This window comes from Sebastes umbrosus, chromosome 20, assembly GCF_015220745.1.
Source record: "Sebastes umbrosus isolate fSebUmb1 chromosome 20, fSebUmb1.pri, whole genome shotgun sequence".
NCBI classification, from domain to species: domain Eukaryota; kingdom Metazoa; phylum Chordata; class Actinopteri; order Perciformes; family Sebastidae; genus Sebastes; species Sebastes umbrosus.
The window spans coordinates 24,552,662-24,564,690 of NC_051288.1; the positions used below are offsets into that span (position 1 = coordinate 24,552,662).

Below are 12,029 nucleotides of genomic sequence, written 5' to 3' on the forward strand. Positions count from 1 at the left end.
TTTATATTTATCATTGTTGTAGGTCTACGGTACGACGGTACGACGGTACGACGGTACGACGGTACGACGGTACGACAGTACGACGGAGTATTAGGGCCACGGTGAGGAAAAATAAATAAATATGAGATTTCGAGAATAAAGTCATAAGTTTAAGAGAAAAAAGTTGTAATATTATGATAATAAAATCATAAGTTTAAGAGAAAAAAGTTGTAGTATTATAAGAATAAAGTCACAATATTATAAAGTAGTAATTTTACGTGTTATTTTCTTTTTTTTCTCGTAAAGTTATGACTTTATTCTCGTAATATTACGACTTTTTTTCTCGTAATATTATGACTTTATTCTGGAAATCTCCAATTTTTCCCCCCTCAATGTGGCACTAATACTGTGTCGTATATGTGCACTTTGGCCCTCACTGAATTAGACTTATCATCTTTCAAATGCTAGCGTTCTCAGTGAATGGCCTCCGTGTGGGCTGTCAGTCAGTCAGCTGGAGATTCCCAGAGCGCTCGTGTCACAAAGTGAGGAAACCCTTTAATCCCAATTTTTTTCTCATCAGCACGAGAGCAAGCAGCTGACAGACTGACGGGCTGATGGAGCAGTGCGGCGCTGCCCAGAATGCAGATGTAGTAAAACACAGCAGTATTGAGGCAGAATGTAAAGTGGCAAACAGAAGAGGAAATGTACAGGAAACTGAATGTGACCCAGTAGATTATCATTCATTAAATAAACATAAGATGCAGTAGAAAGGAGTTTTTTTCCTGCAGTTATAGAGTACTTATTGGTTAAGAGGAGTGATGGAGCATCTTATTGTTTATAAGAGTAGCAGCAGCACTATTGGTATTACTATTCATTAGGGATGTAACGATACACTCACGATTCAATACGATATATTTTCTCACGATTCACAAACAAAATGAGATTGAAGACAAATTATGATTGAAAAAGACAAAAATCTACAAAACATATTTTCTCTTATCTTTTCTTTATCAAAAGAAAGAATCCTTTTTTATTTCTTATTTCTTCGGTGTTTTTGTCTCGTCTGTTATCTTCTCGCCTATTTCATTTTCTGATTTAGGGAAGACAAAATGCAGCCACACCTCCGATTTCAAACACTCAATCAATCTCACATCAAATCCGAAATCTTCCACCTTTTGCCTGCGGCCGCCATGTCGTTGCACCGTGGATCATATACTGTATATAAGAAGTAGACGTAGTGACGTGTATTTGTGTTTCGTGTTTTTGACATCCGTTTTGAAGCCTCGAGGCGACCAAAAATGTTACAATTAACTTCATAAACTGAAAACACACTGTGAAAGGGTTAAAGTTGTGGATGTATAAAGAGAAGTAGATACAGCGTTGGAGACGGGGGCCCGTTCATTCCTATGAAAGTTGCTCAGTGGCGTATGAAGCAAAAAAAGGATTGATTTCCGAGTATAAATCTACGCAGATCTTCCAGCGATCTTCCGTTCTATTGGGCCCATATAGAGCAGGCGCAGTAGTTTCTCCTTTAACTCCGCCTCCCAGTCATAATCATACTACTTACTACCTTGTAACAGCAAACAACTAGCTAACTTACACGCAAACCACTTAGCAACCAGTCATCAATCACTGTCTGAAGCCCTAGCGATGATTGCTAGTGCTAGAGGCAACGGGATAATATTATTCCATATGCAGGATTACAAGACGTGTGCTTGAACCAGACGAAAATACGGACAACTCCCAGACCGGACAACGCCGTGGTAGCGACCTGTCAACCACAAGGTAGCCCCGCCCTAAAGCATCCCCTGCTTTATGGTCTATCTGACTCTAAATGGGACCATAAATTACTAAATGGACATCATGCTGTATTGAAGAAGACTTGAAACTAGAGATTGAGACCATAAACTCATGTTTACAATGTTTACTGAGGTAATAAATCAAGTGAGAAGTAGGCTCATTTTCTCATAGACTTCTATACAACCAGACTTCTATACAATCAGACTTCTTTTAGCAACCAGAGGAGTCGCCCCCTGCTGGCTGTTAGAAAGAATGCAGGTTTAAGGCACTTCAGCACTGGCTTCACTTCTCAGACCTGGAGGTTGCCCACTGGCTTAAACGCTACACAACAAGCACACTTGTGATTTTCAGACACTTAAAGCCACAACACAATAAAATAGTCTAGCAGCTCACTTCTTGCTGAGGTGGCGCGCCACATCGGACTTCCTGAAGCCGTCCAAGTTGAAGAGCCGTTTGGCCAGGCGTCTGGCGGCAGCCATGTCGGCGCGGTGGCTGCCGTTGGTGAGCGTCTCGCTGCTGCCCAGACCCAGCCGCTCACTCAGGTCCTGGTCCAGCTCCGAATCTGTCGCCAGGCGGGCCTTGTCCCTGCTGAGAGGATGAGAAGGGGATCAGAGGGTGAAGACAGAGCAGAAACAGTGATTATCAGACACAAATAGATGGACAGAAAGGGATATGGAAAGGAAGGGAATGATAGGAAATGAAGAACATTTTGTTCCAGGAGAGGAAAGTGGGACAAATGACATAGATTTGTAAATAATTGAAAAGGAACGAGAAAAAGGGATAAAAGGAGGAACAGAGAATGATGGCGATATAATAATAAAACTAATAACTTCGGTATATCAATAATTTAATACAGTAATACTAATATCTGATCTGTGCAGCACCGATCTTAAATCAGAGTTTCCAGCTGTAGGAGATGTTTTAAGACAAATACACAAGGGGGAGATGAAAAGAGTAAGGCTGATCAAGAGAAAGGAGCTTAAAATATAAATATCTGTTAAATGAAACAGAAAAAAACATGAATGATGAATGAGAGAGGAAAGATGACAAAAGAGAGTATTGGATGGAGATATGGAAGGTAAAGAAAGAGCAGAACAGAGTAAACAAAGCCCATATTTTACATGAATTCAGTAGCAAGTATAACAGGATGAATGCAAATCATTTTATATTCAACTTGATTATACACTTCGCAAATCCCCTCTTTTGCCAGCTGCCTCGCTTTCTCGTTATCACTTCCTAATTAAGCTCCTTCAAAGCATTAACCAGTTCAGAAGTGCAAAACTTATTACATCTGAATTACGCTGTGATAATAACTTAAGCATGTTATGTCACACTGAGCTGAAAGAGAACCACTTTTCTGAAAACGAGGTCTCTGAGTTCAGTCACTTAGAATTCGACGTGATGCATGACCTTCATTGATGCTGTCGAGAGCCGTGTGACAATTCTGGTCACGCCAGCCGGGGCCGATTGAAAACAACGACGGTTCAACAGCTGAGAGTTGTAATACAAAAAAGCAAGAAACACTTCCTGAACAAGCGGAGCTCTCATTTGTATTTCTCAGCATGAGGAACAAGCCAAGAAAACCCACAGTCCCAGGGCTTCGCTTCCCACACTTACACATCCTTGCACTGTAAAATGAGTCAGGCGAAATCACACCAGAGCAAACAGTAATTAATAACAAAAGCCGACTGGGTAAGAAAAGCTACGAGGGCTCAATGGTCAACTTTGGTTTCACAAAGTACACAGAAGAACAAGAACTGAGTCTACAGTCTGCTATTGTGAGGCTGTACTATGAAACATTGCCAGAGCTTTGAGCTAAATGCTAACATGGTAACTAGGGCTGTCGAAGTTAACGCCATATTAATACATTAACGCAACTTGTGATTTTAAGGTTATAGCCGAGGTTGGGCTCAGTTTTAAAGCTACAACCTAATGAATCCATCGGTACCAACCATGTCATACTCGCTTGTCGCAAAGGAGGTTAAATAACGCTCCAAACTTACGCAAAATTTTGGCGAGGAAAAACTGTCATGTCCATTTTCAAAGGGGTACCTTGACCTCTGACCTCCAGATCAGTGAATGTAAATGGGTTCTATGGGTACCCACGAGTCTCCCCTTTACAGACATGCCCACTTTATGATAATCACATGCAGTTTGGGGCAAGTCATAGTCAAGTCAGCACACTGACACACTGACAGCTGTTGTTGCCTGTTGGGCTGCAGTTTGCCATGTTATGATTGGAGCATATTGTTTTATGCTAAATGCAGTACCTGTGAGGGTTTCTGGACAATATCTGTCATTGTTTTGTGTTGTTAATTGATTTACAATAATAAATATATACATACGTTTGTATAAAGCAGCATATTTGTCCACTCCCATGTTGATAAGCGTATTAAATACTTGACAAAATCTCCCTTTAAGGTTCATTTTGAACAGATAAAAAACGCGCAATTAATTTGCGATTAATCGTGATTTCATATTTAAATCGATTGACAGCCCTAATGATAATATGCTGAAACCCTAACATTGCCATCCCTACAGCCATGCTGCTACCATTGCTAAAAATGAAGATGAGTGTAGAGAAAACACCAAATTTAAAGTTGCTAAACACGAGAATGGGAGCATTTCTATTGCCTCCACACGGCTCTCAACATGGCAACAGCTAACGGTGCTAACAGCGCTAACAGTGTAAACAAAGGCAACCCTACTGACAGAGCTAACAGTGTTAACCTGGAGGGGAACCGGAGGGAGGGCGCTACGCTTCTGCAAATATACTGACGGTTGGGACGACATTATCAGCTGTAACCGCCGTATGAGAGCAGTGCAGGGCGGCGGCCGTGAGCTAGCCAGTGGGGCATGTGCACATGCACTAAAAGCATGTGCGGCCGGACCGGCTATGTCAACAAAGCACAGAGAAGATCTGATTACAACACACACAGAGGGAGAGAAAACATGCATGCAGAGAAAACACAAAATGTAAGTGTACAGTATAGCAGCTTTTTGACTTTTGAGAGATGATCTATCAATACTGTTTTAAGACTGAAGTGAACAGGCATGCAAATCTACTCTGCACAGCTCCTGACTGGATATTCCCTCTGGGGAAATGTAATATTCAAATGCTATGATATACACACACAGACAGGTGAGACAGGTTCCTGGGTGGGGGGACATACCTGTGGCAAGACCGCCTAATCGACAAATACCTCTCCTCTCCTACTGCAGCTGAACCTTGACAACAGAAGACAGACGGCGTCCTCATTTCCGTCCCCTGACCGCCACCTCGCCTCAGACTGCTCGCCCGACCGACCCCTCCTCTCCTTCTCCCGGCCTCGTAACCTGAACGCATCACCGTCGCAGAGGAACACCTGTCGTCTCTCCCGGGACGCCTGCAGACTTTGACATTCCTCCGCTCGGATTTGACTGAAACTTTCCAACTTTCCTGTCGTCCACTTTCTCACTCTCCCTCTGTGTTTGCTGTCATTTGATCCTCACAGCAAGCTTCCTTCCCCCCCACCCTCAACAAAGTAAAAGAGCTGTTTGTCCTGAAATGCCTCTCCCTCTCTATCTTTTTCCCTCCGAGTCTGTTTGCTGTTGTTTCTGTTCCCTCTTTCCACTCCTCCCTCTCTCTCTCTTTCTCCCTCCCTGTTCCACTGTGTAAACTCTCACTGTCCCCTGCTGACCTTGGATTCGAAGCATGGCATGAAACTTGGCTTGTCTGTTGCCTAAAAATCCCCCTCCCTTCCTTTTTCTACCCTTCATTCATTCCTCTCTCTCTCGCTGCATCTCCTATTACACACACTCTGTATATCCATCCTTTGGGTGTTGTACAAATCCTAGTCTACCTTGTTCCTGGTGTGAGCTTTTAACACACCTACAGAGAAAACAAAGATGTGAGGTCTCAGGTTTAAACTCAATAGCGATATATCTACTGGGTGTGTGCCTTTAAACTGTTTCCTCTACAACTATATCTGCCCAGGGGAGAGAATAGGTGGCCTTTTGTCAACGCCTGAGTCCATTGTGGAGTCTGTTTACAGCATACGCTTCATCGAGGCCTGCAGGCGTGTTCACAATCACAAGATTAAGCCGGCACTCAAGTTTAGGCTCCGCCACCTGTTTGCATTGTCTCATCAAGAGCTGAGAGGTCCTGAGAGAATTCCCTGTGTCAGCCTCCTGCTTTAACGGTATCCCCGCATAATTGAACACCCTCTCAGTCCGCTGGGCAGCCCTGCACAATGAGCCACTGTCTAATGGAGCAGACGATCTGAAAAGAAGTGATGTGAGGGAAAGAAGGAGGAGGAGGAGGACGGGAGGGGAGGGGAGTGAAATTCCAACTTTTATCAAAGTATGGACTTCAGAAATATTTGTCTCGTCGTCTCGCTCCTGGATTCCAGAGCGCCAGGGCCGCCAGTCGGGCCGGTTAGAAAAGCGTGATAAGATCGCTGCTAAGCAAACATTTACCTGAACTAGTCCAGAGTGATTTTGGCTCCCGTATAAAGAGTTTTATCAGAGAAGTTTAGGTTTAAAGTAAGGCTTTCAAAGTGATAATAACGCATTAACGCAACTTGTGATTTTTAGGTTGTAGCGGGCTCAGTTTTAAAGCGAGCGTGAAGATACTGGTATCATATGAAACTAGAAAACCTAATGAATCCATTGGTACCAACCATGTTATACTAGCTTGTCGAGAAGGAGGCTAAATAACGCTTCAAACTTGTGCTAAATTTGGGCCATTTTCAAAGGGGTCCCTTGACCTCTGACCTCCAGATGTGTGAATGTAAATGGGTTCTATGGGTACCCACGAGTCTCCCCTTTACAGACATGCCCACTTTATGATAATCACATGCAGTTTGGGGGCAAGTCATAGTCAAGTCAGCACACTGACACACTGACAGCTGTTGTTGCCATGTTATGATCTGAGCATATTGTTTTATGCTAAATGCAGTACCTGTGAGGGTTTCTGGACAATATCTGTCATTGTTTTGTGTTGTTAATTGATTTACAATAATAAATATATACATTAATTTGCATAAAGCAGCTTATTTGTCCACTCCCATGTTGATAAGAGTATTAAATACTTGACAAATCTCCCTTTAAGGTACATTTTGAACAGATAAAAATGTGCACTTAATTTGCAGTTATAAATTTTAAATCGATTCAAAGCTCTAGTTTAAAGACTAGCAAAGAATAACAAGAGAAGAGCAAAATGACCCTGCTAAGCTGTTTCTAACCTTTCAGAGTATTTGTGCATTAAACCTGAGACTTTAATCATTCCTCTGTTCCTGCTGCTCACAGTTAACCACCTGCATTACATTCATTCTCATCAAAAAGCACCTGCCAGCCTGGTTTCTATCCTCTTCTGCCATCTAGTGGTCACAGCAACAAGGTGACCCGGTGCAGTCACTCTACCTCTGCAGTGCTGTCACAGTAAGTTAGGGTGACATTCCCAAAGCCGGTCTACCTCACTGTCACACACATAGGCACCGTAGCATAGCACCTCCTCACAATAACCGACTGTTGTCCCAGATATCTTGCAGGAAGGAGGATGTGAGGTGTATTAAGAAAGACAAAGGGTTCTGGATATGAAGTAAAGTCTCCTGAATTGCAGGTGGGAGTCTGGAGGGTTAAAACAAAAGTCTTTGGGACTCTGACAGTCAAGGTGAGTCTCTCACTGCTGCAGCAGCCATCTGCCTCTCTCATACACACACACACATGCACACACAAAGCATGCACTTCAAGTATACAACCATCCAAAACCATCTACAGATGCACGTGCACATGTACACACACAGATGCACAGATGGATTCACATATCACACACACACACACACACACACACACACATGGCTGCTGGCAGACAGCAGAGGGACCCAGGCAGCCTTGTCGCGACCTTCACTCTAAAGCAGCTCGGCTCCAGAATAGCACTGCAGCACAGCTCTGCACAAAGAGAACGACACAGACGAGACACTCTCATTCATCTGGAGGCTGACAACAGCCGTTAACGGGGGACTGACCTCAGATAGATGCAGTCAACACTGCATCATTACTGAATTAACATCAAAAACTCTGATTATGATGTTCATTCATAAGAGTTTATGAACAGATCATTCAAAGGAAACAGGTTGACGTGAGACCAGGTTCATTTAGTCTTTCTGCTGTACATTTAATAAATATGACAGCAAAGAGCAAAGAGATGTGTGTATGATTTAGAGTATTATGAAGATTGTATCCTCATACTTTCTAGGGCTGTCGAGTAAAATAGTTCAATTAATCACACATTTTTTATCTGTTCAAAATGTACCTTAAAGGGAAATTTGTCAAGTATTTAATACTCTTATCAACATGGGAGTGGGAAAATATGCTGCTTTATGCAAATGTGTGTATATATTTATTATTGGAAATCAATGAACAACACAAAACAATGACAGATATTGTCCAGAAACCCTCACAGGTACTGCATTTAGCATAAAACAATATGCTCCAATCATAACATGGCAAACTGCAGCCCAACAGGCAACAACAGCTGTCAGTGTGTCAGTGTGCTGACTTGACTATGACTTGCCCCAAACTGCATGTGATTATCATAAAGTGTGCATGTCTGTAAAGGGGAGACTCGTGGGTACCCATAGAACCCATTTACATTCACTGATCTGGAGGTCAGAGGTCAAGGGACCCCTTTGAAAATGACCATGACAGTTTTTCCTTGCCAAAGTTTAGCATAAGTTTGGAGCGTTATTTAACCTCCATAAGTTGCGTTAATGCGTTAAAGAAATTAGTGACGTTAAAATGATATTGCATGAACATGTTATTATTGCGTTAAATTTTGTCAGCCCTAATACTATCAAATACATGCTGCTCTTACACTTTGAGTCTTATTTCAGTGTAGAGTGGAGATAAATAGAAAAGAGAGAACGATTTGCAACGACAAACATGACCCAGATTCACCATCACTCAGATTCTTTGGTGAATCACTGAAGAACAGGTCACCAAGAACATTTCAGTTGTCAACACGGTCAGCTACTTGCTACTAAACAGATCATTGGGGATCGGTAGATTATCATCAGAATACAGTCATGCATTTTGGCACGATAAGGCTAAAAAAAACAAACTGAGAAAAGCATTTCTTTAAGAATCTGGCTTTATGCACGGGGGGCGCTGTCATGTTGAAACAGGAAACGGCCAAACACAAACTGTTGCCACAAAGTTGGAAGCCCACTATTGTCTAAAATATCACTGGATGTTGTAGTTTTAAGATTTCCTTTAATTGGAAACTGGGAGCCCAGTGATTACAGAGCAGGGCTGCACTCAATGATAAGAAGTCACTTTATTTAGAGGAGATTAAGAACCATTAAAAACAGCCCTAAACCAACTGATAATATGTCAACGTTGTGTTAACAACTTGTTTCCGCTGGCCCCCAAAGTGGAAAAAAATCAATGATTTCAGTCATGTGTGAATTTCCCACATTGCCATAGTAACACTCATCACGACTACTTGACGTGCTGCTAACTCACATTGGTAATGAGAAGGACGGGTTGCTGTACCAGCTGCTCCCCAGCTGCGAACACCCTCGTCCTTTGGGTGGCGTGTCGTCCGAACCGCTGCTCAGCCTCTCGCTGGACGGGGCTCTGGTGGCGTCCGAGTCCCCCGTCATGGTAAAGATCGAATCGGAGATACTGGGCCTCTCGTCGTGCGCCAGCGGGGCGAAGCTGAGCTGGACGATCTGCCTGGCGCTGTGACAGACCGGCCCGTGGATGGCGGGGGTTAGTGTGGGCAGGTCAAAGGTCAGGACGGTTTGGGTGCTCGAGGTCAGCAGCTCCTCGCTGTCCAGGCTGTTGTACGACGTGCCTTTGGCTCGGTGGGACTCCATGATGCTCTCAAAGTGGCGGCTGAAGGTGTCCTCCGCGGCGCAGCGAGGACCGGAGACCAAGATGGGGGATTTCAGGGCCGGGTGGTGGTTGTCAAAAAACGTTTCCATTGGTCTGGACAGAAGAGGAAGGTTTTAGAAACACTGCAACAACACAGCTGTGTTTATAAAGAAAAGCTTTGCATCACGTCAGGATGTAATGTTCTGTACTGTGAGAGAGTTGAGACTAATTTATGCATAAAGGCCATCAAACTTGTTTACAATCTACTTGAAAAATAGGTTACGAGTGAGATCCAAATTCAGATCAGAATATAGGTCAGGGGAAGATCCTGCTACACCAGAGAGTTTGTTAATGTGTGTGCTTGCAGGTTTGTGTATATGATATATGATATATGATAGGGCTGTCAAAGTTAACGCCATAATAAAGCTAATTTGTTTTAATGCCACTAATTTCTTTAACGCATCAACACAGCTTGTGACGTTTAGGTTGTAGCGGGCTCGGTTTTAAAGCAAGAAGAAAAGATACGGGTATCATATGAAACTAGAAAACCTAAAGAATCCATCGGTACCAACCATGTCATACTAGCTTGTCGTGAAGGAGGATAAATAACGCTCCAAACTTTGGAGACGAAAAACTGTCATGTCCATTTTCAAAGGGGTCCCTTGACCTCTGACCTCCAGATGTGTGAATGTAAATGGGTTCTATGGGTACCCACGAGTCTCCCCTTTACAGACATGCCCACTTTATGATCATCACATGCAGTTTGGGGCAAGTCATAGTCAAGTCAGCATACTGACACACTGACAGCTGTTGTTGCCTGTTGGGCTGCAGTTTGCCATGTTATGATGTGAGCATATTGTTTTATACTAAATGCAGTACCTGTGAGGGTTTCTGGACAATATCTGTCATTGTTTTGTGTTGTTAGTTGATTTCCAGTAATAAATATATACATACATTTGCATAAAGTAGCATATTTGTCCACTCCCATGTTGATAAGAGTATTAAATAATTGATTACAGCCCTACTATATGACTGTGAGTGTTTCATGTTCACCTCTTCAGAAGGTGTCCAAACACCTCTGGCTCGTCCTGAGCTGCATACTGCTGCTTCCTGTTGTCTCCTTGCATCCTCACACTGGCCCAGCTCACCATTTCTTCCTCTTCCTCCTCATCCTCATCTTCCTCCTCCTCCCCATCCTCCCTGCCTCCTCTTCTCTCCTCTACCTCCACCCCATCTGTCCTCCCATAAGCCAGACCCCCCAGCGGGCTGCTGCCAGTCCCCGAGGTGCCCTGCACGCTGCGGTTACTCCCGAACGCAGAGTCTGCGTCGTCCTGCTCGGCCAGCAGCACCTCGTCTATGTCCGTCTCTCTGTAGCAGCGCAGTGGAACGGCGTCCAGGTCGGTTTCTGAGTACTTTAGAGTGCGGCGAATGATGCCGGTCTTGGGCGAAGTCCCAATAACGGCTGGAGGAGGGGTCACCAGCTCGACCTCCACATGCTGCACCTCGTGGTTGGCAGAAAGCAGAGGGAGAGAGGACGGGGGAGTCGGAGTGGGAGACTCACTGGAGTTACCGCTGGGAGGAGCTGTGGAGGTTTCCACAGAATCTGCACATAAGATAAGAGAAGATAAGATGAACCTTTATTAATCCCAGCAGGGAAATTCAGGTGTCAAAGCAGCAACATCAGCAAACAGAGTGAATCACAGGAGAGGTACAGGTATACACACATTATAAAAACAATAATAGAGATGTAAAAGATACAGAGTGAATGGGTGAACATAGTGTGTGCAGTCCGTCAATAAATAAATGTAATATGTACAATAAATAAATGTAATATGCACATATGTGCAGTCTATAAAGTGGTATATAGGATGTATAGTGTAAAGGAAGTGTAAAGTGCGCCAGTGGTTAGAGTCCAAGATGGTGATAGTGCATAGTGCATGGTGATAGTGCATGATGATAAGGATAATAAAAATGATAATGATAATGCATAGTTCATGGAGACAGTTAAACATCAACGTCAGTGAATGATTTTTTTGAAATGTGATTGGCTATATTTAACTGAACTTTCATATTAATTAAAAAAGGAAATAAAGTATTTTTAAAGTTTAAAACCCTTTAAACAGGTAACTACACTTTAATTTGTACATTAAAGGTCCTGGATTTTTCAATTAAGATGCAAATTTGAGGTTAAGTAATGAATAAATTAATAGACTGATATATGAAAGAGGCTTTTAATTGATTATCTCCTCCGTTTAAGGGATTTAAAAAAAGATTTTAGTCTCTTCTGTCTTTTATTTTGAGCTTTCAGTAAGATGTAATTTTTTAAAAACAGATAACAAGTATGGAATTTACTTTTTAAAAAGGCTAAATAATACACTGCTTTTAGAAAA

General features: G+C 42.9%; 1 protein-coding gene across 6 annotated transcripts in view; it reads right to left on the bottom strand.

The window, feature by feature from the left end:
• Positions 1 to 12,029, bottom strand: part of LOC119479183 (PH and SEC7 domain-containing protein 1-like) — an 81,615-nt gene that overhangs the window by 45,583 nt on the left and 24,003 nt on the right. For 4 of the 6 annotated variants that reach the window (XM_037754474.1, XM_037754476.1, XM_037754473.1 and 1 more), the window contains 3 exons: positions 10,693 to 11,242; positions 9,286 to 9,753; positions 2,173 to 2,367 (listed from right to left, as the gene is read on the bottom strand). In XM_037754474.1, coding sequence (XP_037610402.1) covers positions 2,173 to 2,367; positions 9,286 to 9,753; positions 10,693 to 11,242 — 1,213 coding nt within the window. Of the gene's footprint in view, positions 1 to 2,172; positions 2,368 to 4,952; positions 5,343 to 7,004; positions 7,060 to 9,285; positions 9,754 to 10,692; positions 11,243 to 12,029 lie in introns of those variants that run through there. The other 2 variants (XM_037754478.1, XM_037754477.1) reach the window with 2 other exon arrangements.